Source organism: Canis aureus, unplaced genomic scaffold, assembly GCF_053574225.1.
Source record: "Canis aureus isolate CA01 unplaced genomic scaffold, VMU_Caureus_v.1.0 ptg000086l_RagTag, whole genome shotgun sequence".
Classification (NCBI taxonomy): domain Eukaryota; kingdom Metazoa; phylum Chordata; class Mammalia; order Carnivora; family Canidae; genus Canis; species Canis aureus.
This window is the reverse complement of record NW_027554427.1, coordinates 690,570-713,351: the sequence shown is the minus strand read 5'-3', so window position 1 is coordinate 713,351 and position 22,782 is coordinate 690,570. Positions and strand designations below refer to the sequence as shown.

Below are 22,782 nucleotides of genomic sequence, written 5' to 3'. Positions count from 1 at the left end.
TTCAGGAAAATTGAAGATGCCAAGCTTGGGCATGTGAGGCTAGAAGAGCCCTCACTGGGCAGACTTAGCTGAGGCACACATAGGAAGAAGTGAAGCTGATTCGGGCCCCCTGGGCAACATGAGCTATGGTCTGGGAAAGGCTTCTGACTGGCTTCCTTTGGTAGATGTCTTGCCTTCGATCATCAGGTAGGAGCCAAGAGGCAAGGCCCCCTCTTGGGGAATAGGACCATCCCAATACTTTGGGCTTCCAGGAACCAGGTGGAGTTCCCACCCCAGTACTGAGATTGATCCCTACTAGAAACAGACCAAATCCTCAAGACGTGGGTAGGACAGGGTAGAGGAGAGTCATTCAGTCTCTGGCCCTCTTCCCCCAGGCATGCAGGAATAACTGCTTTGTGACCCTTAGAATAGAACTATCTAGGAGGGGAAGATCAATTTATCAAGACGATGTAATAATTCTAAACATGTATGCACATGATAAAATATTCTCAAAATATATAAAACAGAAATTGATAAAACTACAGGGAGGAGTTAATAAACCCCTATATGGTGGGTGATTAGTACAGCTGTGTCGATTAGCTGTTATCACCTAATGAAGACATATACAGGGATCCCTGGGTGGCGCAGCGGTTTGGCGCCTGCCTTTGGCCCAGGGCGCGATCCTGGAGACCCGGGATCGAATCCCACATCGGGCTCCTGGTGCATGGAGCCTGCTTCTCCCTCTGCCTGTGTCTCTGCCTCTCTCTCTCTCTGTGTGTGACTATCATGAATAAATAAATAAAATCTTAAAAAAAAAAAGACATATACAAAATCCAAAACTAATATTTAGCAAACCAAATCCAACAGAATATTAAAAGGACATGTCATAATCAGGTTATATTCACTCCAGCAATGCATTTTAATACTAGAAAACCCATAGGCTGAAGTAAATGAAATTAGGTTTGGTCAAAAATAAATGAAAGAAAAAAAATACTATCATCTCAATAGAGGTAGAAAAAGCATTTGGTAAAATTTAGTAGGAGAAGAAATAAGAGATTAAAAGCATAAGGTTTGGAAAGGAAGAAATGAAGCATAATTACTTGCCAATAATATGATCTTCTACTTAGAATACTGAGAAAAATCAATTGAAAAATTAACAGAAATTACAGGAGAAGTTTACAAGGTGACTTATACAATCAATACATGAAAGCCAATCACATTTCTATATACCAGTAATAAGCAGAAAATTTAATAATAAAAACTATATACCACACCAAAAAATTATAAGATATCTAGTGAAAATCTATAAAAGTTTTTGAAAACCTATATGGGGATACTTATAAAACTTTAAAAAATAAGTTTAAAAAACGAATAAATAATAGCCCATGTTTACAGATAAGAAAACTTTTTTTTTTTAAGATTTTGTTTATTTATTCATGAGAGACACAGAGAGAGGCAGAAACACAGGCAGAGGGAGAAACAGGCTCCATGCAGGGAGCCCGACATGGGACTCGATCCCGGGTCTCCAGGATCACGCCCTGGACCGAAGGCAGGCGCTAAACCTCTGAGCCACCCAGGGATCCCCCCAATTTCCTTCTACCCAGAAGCAAAGACAAGAAGAAAAAAACCAACGAGTGTCCAGAGGGGCATGCTGAGGAAAAGAAGAGCTCCCCGAGGGCTGGGCTCCTGGAATCTCTGTCACATGCCCAGGAGACGGGAACAAATGGGTGTCGGAACCGGGCTGAGGCTTGCAGCTGAGGAAGGAGAGCACAAAAAAAGAAAACCACACACACACAAAAAAACACACACACACAAACACACACACACACACACACAAAATAAAAAATGAAAAATAAAAATAAAAAAAAGGAAGGAGAGCACAGAACCCCCCAGGAAGCCTGGGGCCCCAGGCGAGCTTCCAGACCCCTCCACCCCCGAACCGCCCCTCTGGAGCTGCAGTAGCCACAGGGGCAGCTCCACTGCATGGTCTCCAACAGCTTCTGCAGCCTGGTCGGCGTCCTTCAGCTGGCAGTGCTTCAGGTACAGGTGCTGCGGTGTCCCCGAGACCTCCTCCAGCAGAGTCTCCAAGGGCCCAGGGACCATGTACGACAGGTTGTCACCACTCAGATCCAGCTTCTTCAGGGAGGCGGTGTGAAAAGTTCTGAGACAAGTAGGTGATGCCCACGTACAGGAGCGGATCTCCAGGGAGTGCAGTGGCTCCTGCAGGTGACTGAGGAGAGAGGGTGCGGCTCTGTCAGGGGAGGGCCGGGCCGGCAAACACCTGCCTGTCCCTGTCGGGGCCAGTCCTGCGGCAAGCACCTCACCTGGGCTGCCATTTACCGATAGATTTAGGAGTATGTCCTTTGGTGTACCAAGGATTGGCCCAGTCTCAACAGACCTACCTCCTAGGTTCTCTTCCAACGCCCCCGACACAGTTTCTCTGGTGAAATGGAGACCACATTAGTACCTGGTAGGACTGCTGACAGGAGCTGTTTGGAAAGAGATTATATGACCATAAAGAATCCATAGCATAAGCTTGTTTTTTATACAGGTTTGGGTTTGGGGGAGCTTAGCTTGGCTGGGGTGTGCAGAAGGCCTCCACCCAGAAATTTCTGGGAGGCAGCACAGAGCAGATGTTTCCCTCCCATAATCATCCTGGGAGCCGTGCACACTCCTCTCCAGGGCAGCACAAATACCAGGACTGATCTGTGTTGTCTCTAGTTCTTTCCTCAGGGCCCAGCACAATGCCAGGCACTCAGCAGAGCCCAAAAGTATTGTTGAGGAAATCGCTGCATGCATCTTTCCCCATTAAATTTCTCTTCCTAAGGAGATCCCAGCCACTGGCTACAGGGGAAGCCCAAGTTCCCAGACTGCCTGCGATGCCATGAGCAAGTAAGGAGAGCCACCACTTCCTGTCTTACCCTCTGCCCTGACTTGACTTGAGGGGGCATCCTGGGTACTTTTTAGAGGACCCTGCCCACCCCTTCACCTGAGCACTTGATGCAGGTTGCCTGACAGGTAGGAGTAAGAGTAGAGCTTCTGAAGGTGACCCAGCTTGCTGAGCTATGACAGGAAGTACCTGGAGGGCTGCTCAGGCTCAGAGGAGAAGGCCCAGTGGTAGCAGGCCAGCTTGAGGCCTTGCTGGTTGCAGATCCTGCCCAGCTGGGTGGCAAACAGGCTCTGCTCAGACAGTGCCCAGAACCAGTCAAACACCTCCAGCTCCTGAATGAAATCTAGGTTCAGGATTTTCAGGATCCCTATAAGGCTATTAAAAGGCATTTCTTTAATATGCAACTTTCTACTGCAGAGAGGCAGGGACCCACAGCTCCCTTCCACTTTATTCAGGAGGCCAGAGAGGAATGTATCTAACTTGAGGGGCCTTCATAGGAAAAGATCCATGTGTAATTCCACTAGTTCTTGCAGACTCTGCTGGCTTGGGCTTGGCCCTGGCCGGGGGCATCACTGTGAATGGTAACCAAAAAGGGAACCTGGCCAGGGCCTCAGAGGCGCCTTTACCTTGGACCTGTTCGGAGTCCAAGGTCAAATCCAGCACCCTCAGTTCTGACCTCCTGTGGAGATGAGAGCGGTGTGAGGAGATGCTGACATCTGGGGAGCCCATCAGGGCCCAGGGTAAGCAGAGCAGCAGCAGCAGCAGCAGCAGCAGCAGCCCTGGGCCACTGTGGAGTCTAAGTCCCCAGTCTCAGCATCAGCCCTTCCTAGGTGCCCCCCTAGTCCTCTCCTCTCTAATGGGTTTTTCCCTTCCTACTTTCCAGTCCCTATTCCTCACACAACCTCTACCACAATCCCTAGAAGGTAAAAAGCACACCCCTTAATGCTCTTCAGCTACACCATCAACCACTTCACGCAGAGATCCTCACTCACAGCCCTAGCAGATTCCAGTACTCCCTCCCTTCCTTCCCAGCTCTACCTCCAACTCAGAGCTCTTTCAGCACCCATACTTCAGTCCAGCAACCCCCTTACCTGGGACAAGTCCTCTGGGCAGGGCAGGCAAGCGCAGCTTGCAGGCTGTCTTGGTTGGGCCACTGTACAATCAGGGAGCCCAGGTGGAGAAAGGGGAAGGACCAGACCTGCACCAGTGCCTTCAGAGCCGCCACCTTTTGGCAAAAGCAGCCATGAGCAGTGGTGGGAAGTACTTGACTGTGAACTCTTCCAAGGCAGGTATGGGTGAAGCCTCATTGCTCAGGAGGCTGTGGGCTGCAAGTTCCAGGATCTTGGGTGGTGCAGGATTGCTCATCTCCATGGACCTGGTGAAGAGTCAGGAGACTTGTTGCCTCAGCATCCCCCCAAGTCAGCACGGAGGCTCCAAGTCCTTCATGTCCATCGCAGGACAGATGTTAGCCAAGGAACTGGAGGCCTCGCTCCACCCTCCATTCATGACTCCACATCCAGAGTTTGGGTCTTGCAAACCTGACTCTGTGACTGTCTCCCCCAACCCCCCACCCCAGGCACTGGTGGCACAGGGCCCAGAACTATCTCAGGGCCTTTACATTTACTCTTCTCTCTGCCTGGAAGATTTCTCCTAGAAATCCACTTGGCTGGCTCCCTCACTTTATTCTCTTTCAGTCTCTGCTTATATTTCCCCTTGTTTGAGAAGTCTTCCCTGAACACTGAACACTCACATAGGATAACACTCCCGTCCCTTAATGATGACTCTATCCTACTCTGCTTCATAGCTCTTGTACTACCACTTCTACCCTACCACCCACTCGTTCAAACACACACACACACACACACACACACACACACACACACACACGTATCATTGCTTGTTGTCTATCTCTGTTAAACTGTAAGCTCCATGAAATAAAAGAGGTGTCTGCTCTTATCATTGCTGTAGTCTGAGGGACCAACATATAACAGGCAACTGAGGCATATTTTAAGTGCATTACAAGAGCAAGTCTGCACATTGTAAGCTCACCACAATCCCACTGATTGAGCTTAGGGTGACGGAGGATGGAGGTTTTCTTTCTTTCTTTCTTTCTTTCTTTCTTTCTTTCTTTCTTTCTTTCTTTCTTTCTTTCTTTATTTTTTATTGGTGTTCAATTTACTAACATACAGAATAACCCCCAGTGCCCGTCACCCATTCACTCCCACCCCCCGCCCACCTCCCCTTCCAACACCCCTAGTTCGTTCCCAGAGTTAGCAGTCTTTACGTTCTGTCTCCCTTTCTGATATTTCCCACACATTTCTTCCCCCTTCCCTTATATTCCCTTTCACTATTATTTATATTCCCCAAATGAATGAGAACATATAATGTTTGTCCTTCTCCGACTGGCTTACTTCACTCAGCATAATACCCTCCAGTTCCATCCACGTTGAAGCAAATGGTGGGTATTTGTCATTTCTAATAGCTGAGTAATATTCCATTGTATACATAAACCACATCTTCTTTATCCATTCATCTTTCGTTGGACACCGAGGCTCCTTCCACAGTTTGGCTATCGTGGCCATTGCTGCTATAAACATCGGGGTGCAGGTGTCCCGGCGTTTCACTGCATCTGTATCTTTGGGGTAAATCCCCAGCAGTGCAATTGCTGGGTCGTAGGGCAGGTCTATTTTTAACTGTTTGAGGAACCTCCACACAGTTTTCCAGAGTGGCTGCACCAGTTCACATTCCCACCAACAGTGTATGAGGGTTCCCTTTTCTCCACATCCTCTCCAACATTTGTTGTTTCCTGCCTTGTTAATTTTCCCCATTCTCACTGGTGTGAGGTGGTATCTCATTGTGGTTTTGATTTGTATTTCCCTGATGGCAAGTGATGCAGAGCATTTTCTCATGTGCATGTTGGCCATGTCTATGTCTTCCTCTGTGAGATTTCTGTTCATGTCTTTTGCCCATTTCATGATTGGATTGTTTGTTTCTTTGCTCTTGAGTTTAAGAAGTTCTTTATAGATCTTGGAAACTAGCCCTTTATCTGATATGTCATTTGCAAATATCTTCTCCCATTCTGTAGGTTTCTTTGAGTTTTGTTGACTGTATCCTTTGCTGTGCAAAAGCTTCTTATCTTGATGAAGTCCCAATAGTTCATTTTTGCTTTTGTTTCTTTTGCCTTCGTGGATGTATCTTGCAAGAAGTTACTATGGCCGAGTTCAAAAAGGGTGTTGCCTGTGTTCTTCTCTAGGATTTTGATGGAATCATGTCTCACATTTAGATCTTTCATCCATTTTGAGTTTATCTTTGTGTATGGTGAAAGAGAGTGGTCTAGTTTCATTCTTCTGCATGTGGATGTCCAATTTTCCCAGCACCATTTATTGAAGAGACTGTCTTTCTTCCAGTGGATAGTCTTTCCTCCTTTATCGAATATTAGTTTCCCATAAAGTTCAGGGTCCACTTCTGGATTCTCTATTCTGTTCCACTGATCTATGTGTCTGTTTTTGTGCCAGTACCACACTGTCTTGATGACCACAGCTTTGTAGTACAACCTGAAATCTGGCATTGTGATGCCCCCAGATATGGTTTTCTTTTTTAAAATTCCCCTGGCTATTCGGGGTCTTTTCTGATTCCACACAAATCTTAAAATAATTTGTTCTAACTCTCTGAAGAAAGTCCATGGTATTTTGATAGGGATTGCATTAAACGTGTATATTGCCCTGGGTAACACAGACATTTTCACAATATTAATTCTGCCAATCCATGAGCATGGAGTATTTTTCCATCTCTTTGTGTCTTCCTCAATTTCTTTCAGAAGTGTTCTATAGTTTTTAGGGTATAGATCCTTTACCTCTTTGGTTAGGTTTATTCCTAGGTATCTTATGCTTTTGGGTGCAATTGTAAATGGGATTGACTCCTTAATTTCTCTTTCTTCAGTCTCATTGTTAGTGTATAGAAATGCCACTGACTTCTGGGCATTGATTTTGTATCCTGCCACGCTACCGAATTGCTGTATGAGTTCTAGCAATCTTGGGGTGGAGACTTTTGGGTTTTCTATGTAGAGTATCATGTCATCGGCGAAGAGGGAGAGTTTGACTTCTTCTTTGCCAATTTGAATGCCTTTAATGTCTTTTTGTTGTCTGATTGCTGAGGCTAGGACTTCCAGTACTATGTTGAACAGCAGTGGTGAGAGTGGACATCCCTGTCTTGTTCCTGATCTTAGGGGAAAGGCTCCCAGTGCTTCCCCATTGAGAATGATATTTGCTGTGGGCTTTTCATAGATGGCTTTTAAGATGTCGAGGAATGTTCCCTCTATCCCTACACTCTGAAGAGTTTTGATCAGGAATGGATGCTGTATTTTGTCAAATGCTTTCTCTGCATCCAATGAGAGGATCATATGGTTCTTGGTTTTTCTCTTGCTGATATGATGAATCACATTGATTGTTTTACGGGTGTTGAACCAGCCTTGTGTCCCAGGGATAAATCCTACTTGGTCATGGTGAATAATTTTCTTAATGTACTATTGGATCCTATTGGCCAGTATCTTGTTGAGAATTTTTGCATCCATGTTCATCAGGGATATTGGTCTGTAATTCTTTTTGGCGGGGTCTTTGTCTGGCTTTGGAATTAAGGTGATGCTGGCTTCATAGAACGAATTTGGAAGTACTCCATCTCTTTCTATCTTTCCAAACAGCTTTAGGAGAATAGGTATGATTTCTTCTTTAAACGTTTGATAAAATTCTCCTGGGAAGCCATCTGGCCCTGGACTCTTGTGTCTTGGGAGGTTTTTGATGACTGCTTCAATTTCCTCCCTGGTTATTGGCCTGGTCAGGTTTTCTATTTCTTCCTGTTCCAGTTTTGGTAGTTTGTGGCTTTCCAGGAATGCGTCCATTTCTTCTAGATTGCCTAATTTATTGGCGTATAGCTGTTCATAATATGTTTTTAAAATCGTTTGTATTTCCTTGGTGTTGGTAGTGATCTCTCCTTTCTCATTCATGATTTTATTAATTTGAGTCTTCTCTCTCTTCTTTTTAATAAGGCTGGCTAATGGTTCATCTATCTTATTAATTCTTTCAAAGAACCAACTCCTGGTTCTGTTGATCTGTTCCACAGTTCTTCTGGTCTCGATTTCGTTGAGTTCTGCTCGAATCTTTATTAACTCCCTTCTTCTCTTGGGTGTAGGATCTATTTGCTGTTTTTTCTCTAGCTCCTTTATGTGTAAGGTTAGCTTTTGTATTTGAGTTCTTTCCAGTTTTTGAATGGATGCTTGTATTGCGATGTATTTCCCCCTTAGGACTGCTTTTGCTGCATCCCAAAGATTTTGAACGGTTGTATCTTCATTCTCATTAGTTTCCATGAATCTTTTTAATTCTTCCTTAATTTCCTGGTTGACCCTTTTATCTTTTAGCAGGATGGTCCTTAACCGGAGGTTTTCTTTCTTCACTCATGAAGCATCAGGTTAATTTCAGGTCACTTATATTCTTTCCACGGCCTAAACCCTCCTTTCTTCCTAGGCTTCCTAGGCTTTCTTCCTACACTTCCTAGGGAAGTGTAGCCCCATCCCATTACCCTCCAAGGCCACCCAGGCTACAGAGCAGATCTTTGTGCTGTGACAGAGATTTTCTAGACCCGTGCTGTCTGATGTGAAAGCCATGAGACACATGTGACAACAGACCACTTGAAATGTGGCTCATGGGACTAACTCAATTTTTAGTTTTTTTTAATTTCAATTAATAGCTACATGTAGCTACATGCTACATTTTTGGACAGTACAAAACTAGAATCTATAGAAGTCAGAGACAGGAAACATTCATTCGTAATCTCACCAAGCTATGAAATCCACTCCTATGATGCTATTATGGCGTTGGCAAGAAAACTGAGAAATATAATATGTCCCTTTTTAAGGAACAGTGAATATTGGCAATTATTGGCCAATCTCACTTTTTTATAAAGATATTTATTTATTTATTTATTTATTCATTCATTCATTCATTCATTCATGAGAGACAGAGAGACAGAGAGAGAGAGAGAGAGAGAGAGAGAGAGAGAGGCGCAGAAGCAGGCTCCATGCCAGGAGCCCAACACGGGACTCAATCCCAGGACTCCAGGATCACGCCCTGGGCCAAAGGCAGTTGCCAAACCGCTGAGCCACCCAGGGATCCCCTCACTTTTGAAGCTGGATGTAAAAGTCCTAAACAATGAAACACTGACAAATCGTTCTCTTAAAAAGATGATCATGTATGATTGATACCAGGAATGCAAGAAGGGTTAATGTCATTAATTATTTAACTGTGTCAATGGCGACAGGAAAATCAAGTAAGGGATAGGAAGAAAATTCCTGAACCTGATATTTAGTAGTGGTGTTCTATATACACTGCCTTTAAAGTCAAATAAGAGCCACCATTCACATCCTGCACACCTGATGCACCCTGCACGTCCAATTCAGGGAGTGTCACTGATCCAGGGCCCACCCTGTTGCCCACAAGAATCCCTGGCAGCCTGGAGCAAGGGCCACACCTCACATGTGTTGCTCTGCACCAAGGACTGCGTGCAACAGACTAGCTCCTGGGAGACACTTTGGTTTGAGGACTTGCCAAGGACTTTGCTGAACCTGCTTGAGAGTGCCTGGTGGATCTGGCACACTTCCACCTCACCTTGCCTCCCTAATTGCCTCATCGCCTATGTCCATCTGTAGCTCTCCAAGCCTTCCTTGGCTCCTTCCTCATTTTCCTTCATAGACAACTCCCCTAGTAAAATCCTTGCACATTTTCCTATCTTAGCATCTGGTTCCTGTGGGGCCTGGACTAACTCAGATGTCATATCGCCGCTTCTATTCAACACTGTACTGGACATCCTGTCACACTTTTACAAGGAAAAAGGTTGTATGAGAACAGGAAAAGAAGAAACAAAAGTGCTAATAAATGTAGATCATATGACTCTTTACACAGGAAATCCAAGACAATCCTAGACAAACCTACAGAATAATAGAGTTCAGCCAGGTTGTGTCACATAAGATTGACATATAGACATCAGTGGTGCTAGTATGTATCAGTAACAACCATTTGAAAAATGTAATCGTCATGATTATAAGGTCCCAATCACAAGTGTACTAGATGGTCCTTAATAAAAGCAACAACAACAACAACAAAACAACAAAATAAATAAATAAATAAATAAATAAATAAATAAATAAATAAATAAAAGCAACAAATGTTTCTCAAGATGTCTTTAAAAGATTTCAAAATTTTGGACCAGAGTATATATAACGTGACAATCACTTAAATTGACTTTTAACTTTCTTATAAGTTTTAGATAATAACAACCATAACACACGGATTGTTAAGACAGCAAAAGGACACTGCTGGGGGGCTGCATGGTGGTGCAGTCAGTTGAGCGTCCAACTCTTGGTTTCTCCCAGGGGTTGTGGGATTGAGCCCTGCAGAGGGCTCCAGGCTCTGCGCTCTGCATATAGTTTGCTTGAGACCCTCTTTCCCTCTTCTTCTGCCCCTCCCCACCACCCTCTTGGGCTCTCATAAATAAATAAATAAATAAATAAATAAATAAATAAATAAATAAATAAATAAAGTAATTAAAAAAGTACACTGTTGGGAGAAATAAAATTTTTTTTGGGGGGGGGAGAAATAATTAAATAAAATCTCCTGTCAGGGGATCCCTGGGTGGCTCAGCGGTTTAGCACCTGCCTTTGGCCCAGGGCGGGATCCTGGAGTCCCGGGATCGAGTCCCACGTCAGGCTCCCAGCATGGAGCCTGCTTCTCCCTCCTCCTGTGTCTCTGCCTCTCTCTCTCTCTCTCTGTCTATCATAAATAAATAACTCTTTAAAAAAAATCTCCTGTCAACCCAGTACAACCCCTTCACAAAATGTAGACAAGAATGAAAGTTTTGTTATTAAGCATTAAACCAGACCATGATGCATATCACAGGCATTCAGCTAAAGAAATTGGAATGATAAAGAAATCTCACCCTTTTAGATAGCTAGGCAGAAACAATCCATTACATACATACAACTGTCTTAGTCCAAAGGAAAAATTAAAACTTGGAGCCAAGTGCTTGGACAAAACTTCCACAGAGTTAGGGAGACAGAACCCCACACTCCTCTGTGTTCACCTTTCACAGAGGTGGCTCCAGAAAGACACACCTAGAATGCAAAACGGGCAAAAGGCTTGTTCAGCTTTTTAAAAGATTACATATGTGTGAAAAGAACAAAGAAGATTAGGATCACAAATTTTCTTTTTTTTTTTTTAATTTTTATTTTATTTATGATAGTCACACAGAGAGAGAGAGAAGCAGAGACATAGGCAGAGGGAGAAGCAGGCTCCATGCACCGGGAGCCCGACGTGGGATTCGATCCTGGGTCTCCAGGATCACGCCCCGGGCCAAAGGCAGGCGCTAAACCGCTGTGCCACCCAGGGATCCCGGATCACAAATTTTCAAAAGGAAATGCTGGAAAGAAAAGCAGGGGAAGAAAGTGTTCTTTCCCTTTTGGCACGAGGGACACATCAAAGTTCTTGAGACTAAAGCAAAGTTATTTGTTTTGTATATTTTTTAATTGGAGTTCAATTTGCCAACATATAGTGTAACATCCAGTGCTCATCCCGTCAAGCGCCCCCCTCTGTGCCCATCACCCAGTCCCCCCGTCCCCCCGCCCCTTCCACTACCCCTTGTTTGTTTCCCAGAGTTAGGTGTCTCTCATGTGCTGTCACCCTCTATGATATTTCCCACTCATTTTCTCTCCTTTCCCCTATAATCCCTTTCACTATTTTTTATATTTCCCGAATGAATGAAACCATATAACGTTTGTCCTTCTCCAAATGACTTACTTCACTCAGTGTAATACCCTCCAGTTCTATTCATGTTGAAGCAAATGGTGAGTATTCATTGTTTCTAATGGCTGAGTAATATTCCATTGTATACATAGACCACGTCTTCTTTATCCATTCGTCTGTCGATGGACACCGAGGCTCCTGCCACAGTTTGGCTATTGTGGACATTGCTGTAAAGTAAAGTTTTTAGTTAGAGGCAAATTCATAGTCAGATTCTTCAATTACTAAAGAACACTGAACATATAAACTCTACAATTCATTTAATAAGAATAAAATCAACCACAAAGGCAGCAGAAGAAAGGGCATAATTACGAGCACTTGAAGATAAAATAATTAGCAGAAAAACAGCATTAGGAGAAAAATAGGCAGACTGTAAAGAAGAGAAAAAGAACTAATCAGAATTAGAAATGGCAAAGTGACTATACCTATGGACACGGATCATATCATGAGAACCAAGAGAAACAAAGACAGAACGAGCAGCACTATCAGTATTTTGTTGATGTTTGAATTAGGACAAGCATACACACTATCAACATTGGGAAAGCTGTGGCCAATGCAATATGACATGTAATGCTGGTGCTCTCAATAGCAATTAAAAGAAAAAGAGATAGAAAAAAACCCATGTATTTCAGTGGAAAACTATGCATCCTTTATAATGTATACCCTTTTAGATTATCAGATTCTAGATTATCAGCTCAGATTCCTGTTCATTATCTTTGTGCGATTTTGTAACTCCTTGTATGTTGTAGGTAACTGATAGATATATAATTCTATCTAGCCTGGTAGTGACTTTCCACTAATTTCCACCTGTGGAAAAGCAGTTTTATCTTTATTCATAATTCATCTCACCATCCCTTTATGTCATATAACTGCACTGTTTGGATTCTTCTTTTGAATTGGCTAGAACATCTGCCTCACATATTCACTTTATAACTCTATATGAGAGTCATGATTCTACCTTTTTTACCAATAGAAAGCTAAAAGAAAAAAATTTTTTAAAGGCTAATATAATAAGAATATTTTTATTGATGTGACTGGATGGGAATGTTGAGTATATCCAGCAAGAACTGAATAGTAAATGTACAATGGCAAAGTAACTTAGACACATGAAAGAAACCACACCCTAACCAGGCTATCACTAGGGATGACATTAATAATAAATATGTGAAATAAAATTAAGAATAGCAAATTATTGATGTAATGGAATAAAATTAACAAAACTAAAGACTTGTCAAAGGGCAGAAAGCAAATATTGAAAAGATATAAATTCTTAACTTATTGTTATAATCAGAATATTTTTGGTAATCTGTCTAAATAATTATAACTTTAATCTAGAAGAAACAACAAAACAAGAGAATGCTAAAAGATACTAACTTTACCAGATATTTGCATAAAGTAATATTGACCCAAGAACAAAAACCAACAGATGAACATAAATAAAGGAAGCTCTCCCAAGAGCTCACTGTATTATTGAAGGATCTAGTCTTCAGGGGATCCCTGCATGGCTCAGGGGTTTGGCGCCTACCTTCAGCCCAGGGCGCCATCCTGGAGTCCCAGGATCGGGTCCCGCATCGGGCTCCCTGCATGGAGCCTGCTTCTCCCTCTGCCTGTGTCTCTGCTTCTCTCTCTGTCTATCATGAATAAATAAATAAAATCTTAAAAAAAAGAAGGATCTAGTCTTCAGTATCCAGATTGTTGACTACAGATAGCTAAGACAAAAAGACGAGCTTCTTTGGAGAAGATTCCAGTGAAAGGTGGCTCAGCAAAGTGAGGGAAACTGCCTGTCACAGTTAAGGTTTAGGCAGCAGGAGAATCTGGCAGCTAACTCTTCGTCCTCCAACCTCCACTCTCAGAGCTTTCCCACAAATCCAGCAGCAACAAACCCTCCGCAATGCTTCCCTGTCTCAGGGACACCTGGGTGGCTCAGGGGTTGAGCGCCTGCCTTGGGCCCAGGGCATGATCCCGGATTCCCCGGATCGAGTCCCACGTCGGGCTCCCTGCATGGAGCCTGCTTCTCCCTCTGCCTGTGTCTCTGCCTCTCTCTCTCCCCCCCCACCCCGTGTCTCTCATGAATAAATAAAATCTTTAAAATAAAATGCTCCTCTCTTCACAAACATCGGATAGCTTTGAGAGAGATGAATTTGTAAGATGCGGGCAGCCCCGGTGGCGCAGCGGTTTGGCGCCGCCTGCAGCCTGGGGTGTGATCCTGGAAGCCCGGGATCGAGTCCCGCGTCGGGCACCCTGCATGGAGCCTGCTTCTCCCTCTCCCTCTGCCTGTGTCTCTGCCTCTCTCTCTGTGTCTATGAATAAATAAATAAAATCTTTAAAAAAAAAAAAAGAATTTGTAAGATGCATCACATAGGAAAGAAAAAAATCCACTACCAATAAAACACCCAGTGAGGGTAAGGCCCATACTGATTACTGAGATGCCAATCCCTGATGTATCCATGATGCACAATGAATAGGACTTTTTGGTAGGTGGACGTATAGCGTGAAAAAATAATTTTCTAGAGGGACACCTGGGTGGCTCAGCCGTTGAGTGCCTGCCTTCGGCCCAGGGCGTGATCCTGGAATCCTTGGTTCGAGTCCCACATTGGGCTCCCGGCATGGAGCCTGCTTCTCCCTCTCCCTCTGCCTGTGTCTCTGCCTCTCTCTCTGTGTGTCTCTCATGAATAAATAAATAAAGTCTTTAAAAAATAATAAATAAAGTATGTTAATTTCATTCATAAAAAAGTCTTTAAACACAGGCTAAACAACATTGGTTGGGGCTTAAGAATGCATTTATTTCAGGAATAGTTTCTGCTTGGGCATAACTGATAACATTCAAAAGGCAGAAAGTGATTTTTCCGTACAAATTATTATAACTCTAAAGTACCAAAGGGCATTCTGGAGATACTAAGACATTTGGGGATAAAAAACATATGTAGTTTCCATAGCTTGGCTTTATTCCTGAAAGACTCCCTCATCCTTTTGACAACAGAAATATCCCCCGCTCGCTAAGGCCAGTTGTATATCAAATACTCCCATATACAAAGACTGGCCCCATCCCCATCCACCAATTTTCCAGTGATAAGAGAAGCTACAGGAGACAGCAGGAAGCAGACCAATAGGGAGATCTCTCAGGAACTCCAATTTGCTTCGCTGGAATTTTCTTAACCGTCCAAATACGTCTTTTGCCAAAGAGCCATAGTTGTCAATAGCAGTCAGGGAATAAATGACGCCAGGGGCAACACAGTTGCTCCTTACTCCGTTCTGGCCTATTCTACAGCCAAGGATTTGGTGAGATTGTAAACACCTGCTCTGGCAGCTGCACTATACACAAGTCCTGGAAATCCATTTTAAACAAGGATAATATTATTCAGAATGGATCCTCCATGCTCTTTCATCCAGGAGTTGTAAACTGCTCTCCACATGTAGAAGGTGCTCATCAATTTGGTTTCGATCACAGCATGCCATCCCTTTGCACTGATGTGTTTTACAGGAGACCTGAACTGACCTCCTCCATTGTTTACAAAAAATTGATCTTACCATAAATATCTAAGGTGGATTTGACCAAATTGTTCACCGCCTTTTCTTTGCAGATGTTGCATTTTATGGGAGTGACCTGAGCCTGGTGGGCTCAGTTCATCTGCAGTAGATTTTAGTCAATCAAAGTTACGTGACGCAATGACCACATTACACCCCAGCTGCAAGATCTTGGTCATGATGGCCTTTCTGATACCTGTGTCCCCTCTGGTGATGATGGCCAGTTGGTCTTGCAGCAAGCCAGCAACCAGCCAGCTCTTGCCCTTGTCCCAAGTGCCCATCTCCACCAAGCATCTGAGTCTTAGGAGTGCTAAAGTCACTTACATGGTAAAAAATAATAATAATAATAATAATAATAATAATATTTTTTACTTTATTTATTCTTGAGAGACACATACACAGAGAGGCAGAGACATAGGCAGAGGGAGAAGCAGGCTTCCTGTAAGGAACCCAATGTGGGACTCCATCTCTGACCCCGGGATCATGCCGTGACCCGAAGGCAGAAGACACTCCACTCCTGAGCCATCCGGGTGTCCCTACAGGAAAATTTTTATGTTTAAAAAAAAATCAATAGCCTGTCTAAATTATCTCATTTTATTAAAAATAGATTATCATTTTAAATACTGATATTCCATCAGAAGTCTCTTATTGACAGTTATTTTGAATTTCAAACTATAAATAACCCAGAAATAAATTTTGTTAAATGCCTTTATCCAAATTTCAGGTTATTGAGTATATGCTTCCTTTACATCTTTTTCTCCTTTATGGAGATGATCATGTGGGATCTCTTCCTCTCTTTTGTGTCAATATGGTGAGGTTTGGTTTTGTCTTTTTTAAAGACTTTATTTATTCATGTCAGAGAGAGAGAGAGAGAGAGAGAGTGACAGGCGGAGGGAGAAGCAGGCTTCATGCAGGGAGCCCGATACGGGTTCGATCCTGGGTCTCCAGGATCAAGCCCTGGGCCGAAGGCAGGCGCTAAACTGCTGAGCCACCCAGAGATCCCCAATATGGTGGGTTTTATTAAAAGATTTCCTCATATTGGACTATCCTTGCATTTCTAGTATTTCTCACTTAGTCACATGCTATTATGACTATCAATGCCATTGCACCAGTATTTATCAATGAGATTCGTCTGTAATTTTCTTTTAGAGACCGTTTTGTGAATTTGTGTTTGGGATTTTTTTTTTTTAGTGAAATAGCTCTGTCAATTTTGATCTGTGTTGGACTTTGACTTGAATCTAGTGTGGTCTGGGGTGAATGAGCTGGCTGAATGACAGACCCTATCCTGTGATAGGTGGAAAGAGGATACTTCCGTGAAAAACTATGCATTGCTCATATCTTACTTGTTCAGTCTAGTCTTCACTATTTCCTAGTCTTTCATGGTTTTTAAGCTACTTCAGAAGACAAGTGATAGCAATGCAAAATAATTCTTGTCTCTGGACATGTACATTCTGTCCTATTCAATTGACTTCTCCTCACTAGCCGGTTAAATAAATCTTTAACACTTGTTCGTTTTTGTATCTGCATGAGTCATGATTTTATCATTTTTAAATAATCTATTTTTATTGTAAAAATATATTTATATTATGTATATTTATGTAAAATATACATAAAATTGCCATCTTAACCATTTTTTAAAATATGCGGGTCAGTGGCATTAAGCACATTATTGTGCACCCATCACCACCATCCATCCCCAGAACTCTTTCATCCTACTAAATTGAAATTGTACCCAGTAAATAATAACCCTCCATTCCTCTATCACCTAAGCTCCTGGGAAACCACCCTTCAACTTTCTGTCTTTATAAATTGGACCGCTCTACGTATCTTTGTAAGTGTGCTAGGAGGAAATACTTCCTACCAATTCAGATGCAGTGATCTAGAGACTATTAATTAACTGACAGATTTGGGATCCCTGGGTGGCGCAGCGGTTTGGCACCTGCCTTTGGCCCAGGGCGGGATCCTGGAGACCCGGGATCGAATCCCACGTCAGGCTCCCGGTGCATGGAGCCTGCTTCTCCCTCTGCCTGTGTCTCTGCGTCTCTCTCTCTCACTGTGTGCCTATCATAAATAAATAAAAAAATTAAAAAAAAATTAACTGACAGATTTACAGGAGAAAAGACAAGATTAATTTACACACTCACGCAGGAGCATTCAGATGAAGAGGCTCCCTAAAGAGCTGGAGATAGACGTTTATATACCAACTGAACAGGGGAAAGCGATGGAAAGCAAAGAAAGAGCTTCTCTGGAAAAGACTAAGGAGCTTTTAGGAAAACAAATGGAAAGTATAATATTGTCATGTTTGCCACTTCTCAGATGCAAGTGGTCCAGGCTGAGAGTGAAACTACCCCAAAGAGGGATTTATGGCAGCTTCTCTCTCAGAAGGATAAGCCTTTAGTCAGATACATGAGACCCAGAAAGGCTTCTGCATTTGCTGTGTCATAAATGACTTCAGTTTAAAATAACCTTGCTCCAACTCAAGGGGTATAAGTGGATCCATACAAGTGGAATCATACAGTATTTGTCCTTCAGTGACTAGCTTATTTCATTTAGCATAATGTCCCCAAGGTTCATCCATGCTTACAATGTGTTAGGAATTACCTTCCTTTTAAAGACTGAAATAAAATTCTGCTGTACTTATATATTACATCGTGTTTATCCGTTCATCCATTGATGGACACTTGAGTTCCTTCCGCCTCTTAACTATTGTGAATAAATGTGCTTATGAATACAGCTGTACAAATTCTTCAAGACCCTCCTTTCAATTCTTTGGGGTATATACCCAGAAGTAAAATTGCTGGATATATATTTTTTAAGATCTTATTTATTTATTCATGAGAGACACAGAGAGAGAGAGAGAGAGAGAGAGAGAGAGGCAGAGACACAGGCAGAGGGAGAAGCAGGCTCCATGCACCGGGAGCCCGATGTGGGATTCGATCCCGGGTCTCCAGGATCGCGCCCTGGGCCAAAGGCAGGCGCCAAACCGCTGCGCCACCCATGGATCCCCCAACAGGTTTTAATATTTAATTGTAAAGGTGGGCAATAAATCTAAATTGTGGTATCATTATGATTTTTTCTTTTTTAAAGAGTTTACTTATTTCTTTTAGAGAGAGAGAACACAAGTTGAGGAGGGAGAGGGACAAGCAGTCTCTGCACTGAATGTGGAGCCTGATGTGGGATTTGACCTCATGACCCTGAGATCATGCTCTGAGTCAAAATCAAGAGTTGGATGCTCAACCGAGACACCCAGGTGCTCCTCATTGTGATTCTTAAAACGAGAGATACACAGTGACTTATTTTTCATGGCAAATATTTTTAGATCCATAAAGCTTTATGGTAATTATCCATGTGTTATTTGTTTTGGTCATGCTGTTAAATTTGTAATAAAGCTTCTTAACCCAAAGGAAAAATAAAGTTATGTGTAGCAAAAAAATTTTTTCTCTCTGTAGTGTGTTTGAATCTATTAAGATATATATGCTCCAGGGGCATCTGGGAAGCTGTCAATTAAAATGTTTGCCTTTGGCTCAGGTCATTATGCCAGGGTCCTGGGATCAAGTCCCGTGTTGGGCCTGCCTGCTGCTCCCCCTACTATTCTTTCTCTGATTGATAGATAAATAGATAGATAAATAAATAATCTTTTTAAAACAGATATATATGCTCCAAACAAACCTTAAAGAAAAAACAGCAAAATGTTATTGTTTTCACTCTTCACACACTGCTATAAACATTCTCATTAGCTCACACAGTCCTTCCAGCTGGCTTACGTATACTTACTTCCCTTCGGCTTCAGGGATTGGGGGAATGGCTGGAAGTGCACACGAGGCTCTTTTTGTGATAAATTGTAAGCAGGCATACATTCAGCCAGAAGCCTTCCAGATTGGTCATATAAAAACATGGAGAGCAAAAAGAAAATGGAACTGAATGACTACCAAATTTCTACTCAGTACAGAACATTTTAGACTTACAACAGTAACTCTAAAAGCTCCCATTAAGCACGTTCAATATTAGTTTATAACCATTATCTCATTTAATCTTCACACACATACAATTTATGTGGTATATAGCATCTTAATTCCCATTTCAGAGCTGAGGAATGCTCTGCTTGAGGTCATGCAGCTAGTAATTGGAGCTAGGGGTTCTTAACATTGCATACTCTTTTCACCCTGGGGATGCTACTGAACTCAAAGGGCAGTTCTGAGGATTAGATGTGCTGAGGCACATTGTTTCCTTAGCCTCCTGCCTGCCATGGAGTAAGTAGTCATTATATGATCGCCATTAGTATTGAATCATTACTATTTAATATTAAATTATATTAATACAAATAAAACAATTAAGTTATTAATTGTGCATATCTGGGTCCTATGTATAGGTTTTCCAACCGTTTTATTCAATTCCTGTACTTCAAGATCATATAGCACACAAGTGAGAATATCTCCAACTTTGTGATTATAAATTAATAAAGGGTTAAGACTAGGAATACAGAAGTACTCACAGTTCAAATTTTAACTCACCATTTGTGAAATTGTGGGTCAGGATGATGTTGTAATAGGTAATAGGGCCATCCTAGTTGCTGGACAATGTTCTGGTCAGGAGTCCATCGGCAGCACTTTGGGATGGGTACTCCATTCTGGAGTCTGACTTTCAACACTTGCAGTCCAGAAATTCAACTTAGTCAGTCTATGGAAAATTACTGAGGCTCTTGGAAATTATTAAAATGAACCAAACTAACCAAATAAGTAATCTTTAAATCATATTATCAATTGTGTATATATAATTAGAGACATACCTCTCCTAGAAGGGGCTATTCTATCCCCTTATTGTCCTAGCAATGAGAACAAATTCTTGCTCACAGGTGGTCCATTGGAAATCACTTCCCTAACCAGAGTTAGGGAATCTCCCTAACCAGAGTTCTTCCTCCCCAAATCTCACCGAAGCCTATTATGTGTTTTGTTTTCTGGTAGCAGTTATCACTACCTAAAATTATCTTACTTCCTCCTAGATTGTCTGCCTTCCTCCATTAGAATGGCAGGTTCTCTGATGTTTGTTCACTGCCATATCCCTAACTTCTAGAACAGAGCTTGACACATAGCAGGAACTCAATATATGCTTGAATGAATTAATGTCATCTGGAGGTTGTAAACCCAAGTTAGATGCAAGTCAACTTAAGCTTCTTTCCCTCAACAGGAAATAGTTGCCCTGTCACTGAACTGAGTTTAGGGACAGTCCTCAGAGATGGGTCGGCCCCCTCGGACTCAGACCCCAGAGCAGGTGGAACCTGGCCCAGCCCAGTGATCTGTGTGTCTGCTCTCTCAGCTGCCCTCCAAAGCCCTGGGATCGACTTGCCACACTCACTTGCACCCTGAGCCACAGCTTCTGGTATAAGCAGAAACCACGGAGCCTCCCAGTTTCTCTTATTCCTTTCTTCAGGTTCAAGGACCCCTAAGGCTCTGGGTCCCTAGTTGGTGTTCTGGACCTAAAGATATGGGCATCTGCTTATATCTAACTCTAACCTGTTGTGGCCCAATGATCTCCTCCCTGCAACAAAGAAGGACTGAGATATGTAGATTGAGAACTGTGATCCTTCTTGGTTGTTAAAATAACTTACAAGTTATTATGGTACTAATTTTGGGGAACAGCAATGGATACTGAGTTTGTGCTTAATGCTCATCGACTGTTCCCCTCCCATATTCCCATTAAATATGTTTGAGAACTCAAAAGGCTAACTCCCAAGACCACCCTGAAATAGAGTCCTCCAGTCTTTTTTCTTTTTTTTTAAGATCTTATTTATTTGAGAGGGAGAGTATCTGAACACAGGAGTGGGGGGTAGAGGAGACGGGAGGGAGAGGGAGAAGCAGGCTCCCCGCCTGAGAGGCTGCAGCGCCTGGCATTCCAGTAGTGCTTTGTGTGGACTCAGGGGACCATTCCCCCGGTGACTTTGAAGGGAAGCCTTCTGAGAAGCTTGGGACCAGAAGAGTTCAGGTGCAAGAGGAATAGGGATGGTGTGGACCTTGAAGACCCTGATCCCATCATAGAATGTTGTGGTGTCCTGGGGGTCTCATGCAGGACTGGGGTGCCAAAGTAGCAGACACTCTGTTCAGCTTTGTCGGGGCACGATGGCACTGTGTATCCAGGCTCCAGCTGTTATCTTTTCTTTTTTTTTTTCCAGCTGTTTTCTGAGAGCCACTTGTTATTGTCTTCTCCTCATAAAAGTGAGGGGAACTGATTCTTCAAGTTGGTTTTATAAGATCACTTGAACTACTTCTCAAATGACTGAATTCACAAGCCAGGTCACAGACTATCCTAGTTCAGGTAACAATGACCTGCAATGCACACGTAAACCTCTTATCCACCAAGTCCACTGCGTACTCCTAGCCACAGACTCTTTTACTCTGGACATCACCCTGATCCTGGGTGGCTAAATACATGTCCATCGTTTTCACCGGATTGTCCCGTCTTTTCATGGTTCTACTTCTGGTTTCTTCTGCATCCTGTTCTGTGCAGTTCCCTGCTGCTCTGGATCTATGCAGTCCCTTTAGGGGAATGTGCTGACCTCAAGATGCTCCTGGCACGAAGGTGGTAAGTGACAGCATCCAAAACCTGGTTCAAAGTTCATGCTATTCCATGATGTCACAGGAGCTGAGGCCTGTCTACACAGTGGCCTACTTCACAACTCCCATAAATAGCCTATATTCCATAAAACGCAGGGGTTGGTCACTATCAGGAGATTGGAATGAAACTTAAAATAACTCCACCAATCCAAATAGGAGGGGTCTGCCCTCAGTTTGTTTTGATCTTTTTTAAAAAAATCTTTATTTTATTTTATTTTTTATTTTTTTGAGAGAGACAGCATGACCAGAGGGTGAAGGGCAGAGGGAGAGGGAGAGGCAGAGAATCCCAAGCAGGCACCACACCCAGCTCGGTGCCTAACTAACATAAGATCTGATCTCACGACCCTGAGGTCATGACCTGAGCCAAAATCAAGAGGAGGGCACTTAACTGACTGAGCCACCCAGGTGTCCCTCAGTTTCTTTTTCTATTAACCCTTTAAGATAGAGATCTTTTGTATAAGTGAGCAGTAGGTAGAAGAATTGGTGGCACCAACAAAGACCAACAGGACTCACAGCAGGGTCATCTGTCTTCAGTGGTGCTGGGAGCAGGTCTCTGCGGACTTAACACTCCCTGCATATCACGGGGAGATGGCCACCTATCGCTCAGGTCCTTAAAAATGTTTGTTAAATTCGTTTAGGCAGGGGTAGAAGTACTTTCTAGAAACTGAATTTAATAGCACCTGTCAGGGAGAAGAAAAGCCTATTGTTCAGATCGAAAAGGCTCACAGAGTCAGAAAGTCTGAGGAACTCAACAAAATAGCCTCTGATGTGCGGCACCATGGGGGGAAGGGTTCCAAGGTCCTGGGGGAGACAGGAGAACCGGAAGTCAGCATCTCTGTTGCCTGAGACCTCAGCCAGCTCACTCCTCCTGCCCCTTCCCCATCCTGGGCAAGTGGCGCCTCTAACAGTGAACCCAGGAAAGGAAAAGACAGCAGGA

At 43.0% G+C, this 22,782-nt stretch overlaps 1 protein-coding gene and 1 pseudogene across 3 annotated transcripts; both read right to left on the bottom strand.

The window, feature by feature from the left end:
* Nucleotides 1–1,430: 1,430 nt before the first annotated feature.
* LOC144309551 (uncharacterized) lies at nucleotides 1,431–22,374 on the bottom strand. Of its 3 annotated transcripts, XM_077890638.1 has the most exons (8): nucleotides 19,749–22,374; nucleotides 19,012–19,106; nucleotides 13,238–13,343; nucleotides 11,710–11,882; nucleotides 3,961–4,244; nucleotides 3,059–3,201; nucleotides 2,382–2,468; nucleotides 1,431–2,209 (listed from the first exon to the last, which is right to left on the bottom strand). In XM_077890638.1, the coding sequence occupies exons 5-8, from the start codon at nucleotides 4,174–4,176 to the stop codon at nucleotides 1,678–1,680; spliced, it is 978 nt and encodes a 325-aa protein (XP_077746764.1). In that variant the 5' UTR covers nucleotides 4,177–4,244; nucleotides 11,710–11,882; nucleotides 13,238–13,343; nucleotides 19,012–19,106; nucleotides 19,749–22,374; the 3' UTR covers nucleotides 1,431–1,677. The 3 variants fall into 3 exon arrangements, 2 of the variants coding, with proteins under 2 accessions (XP_077746764.1, XP_077746765.1); XR_013375515.1 differs by lacking the exon at nucleotides 3,059–3,201; XM_077890639.1 differs by lacking the exon at nucleotides 13,238–13,343.
* On the bottom strand, nucleotides 13,350–15,837 carry LOC144309553 (peroxisomal trans-2-enoyl-CoA reductase pseudogene; annotated as a pseudogene).
* Nucleotides 22,375–22,782: the final 408 nt, after the last annotated feature.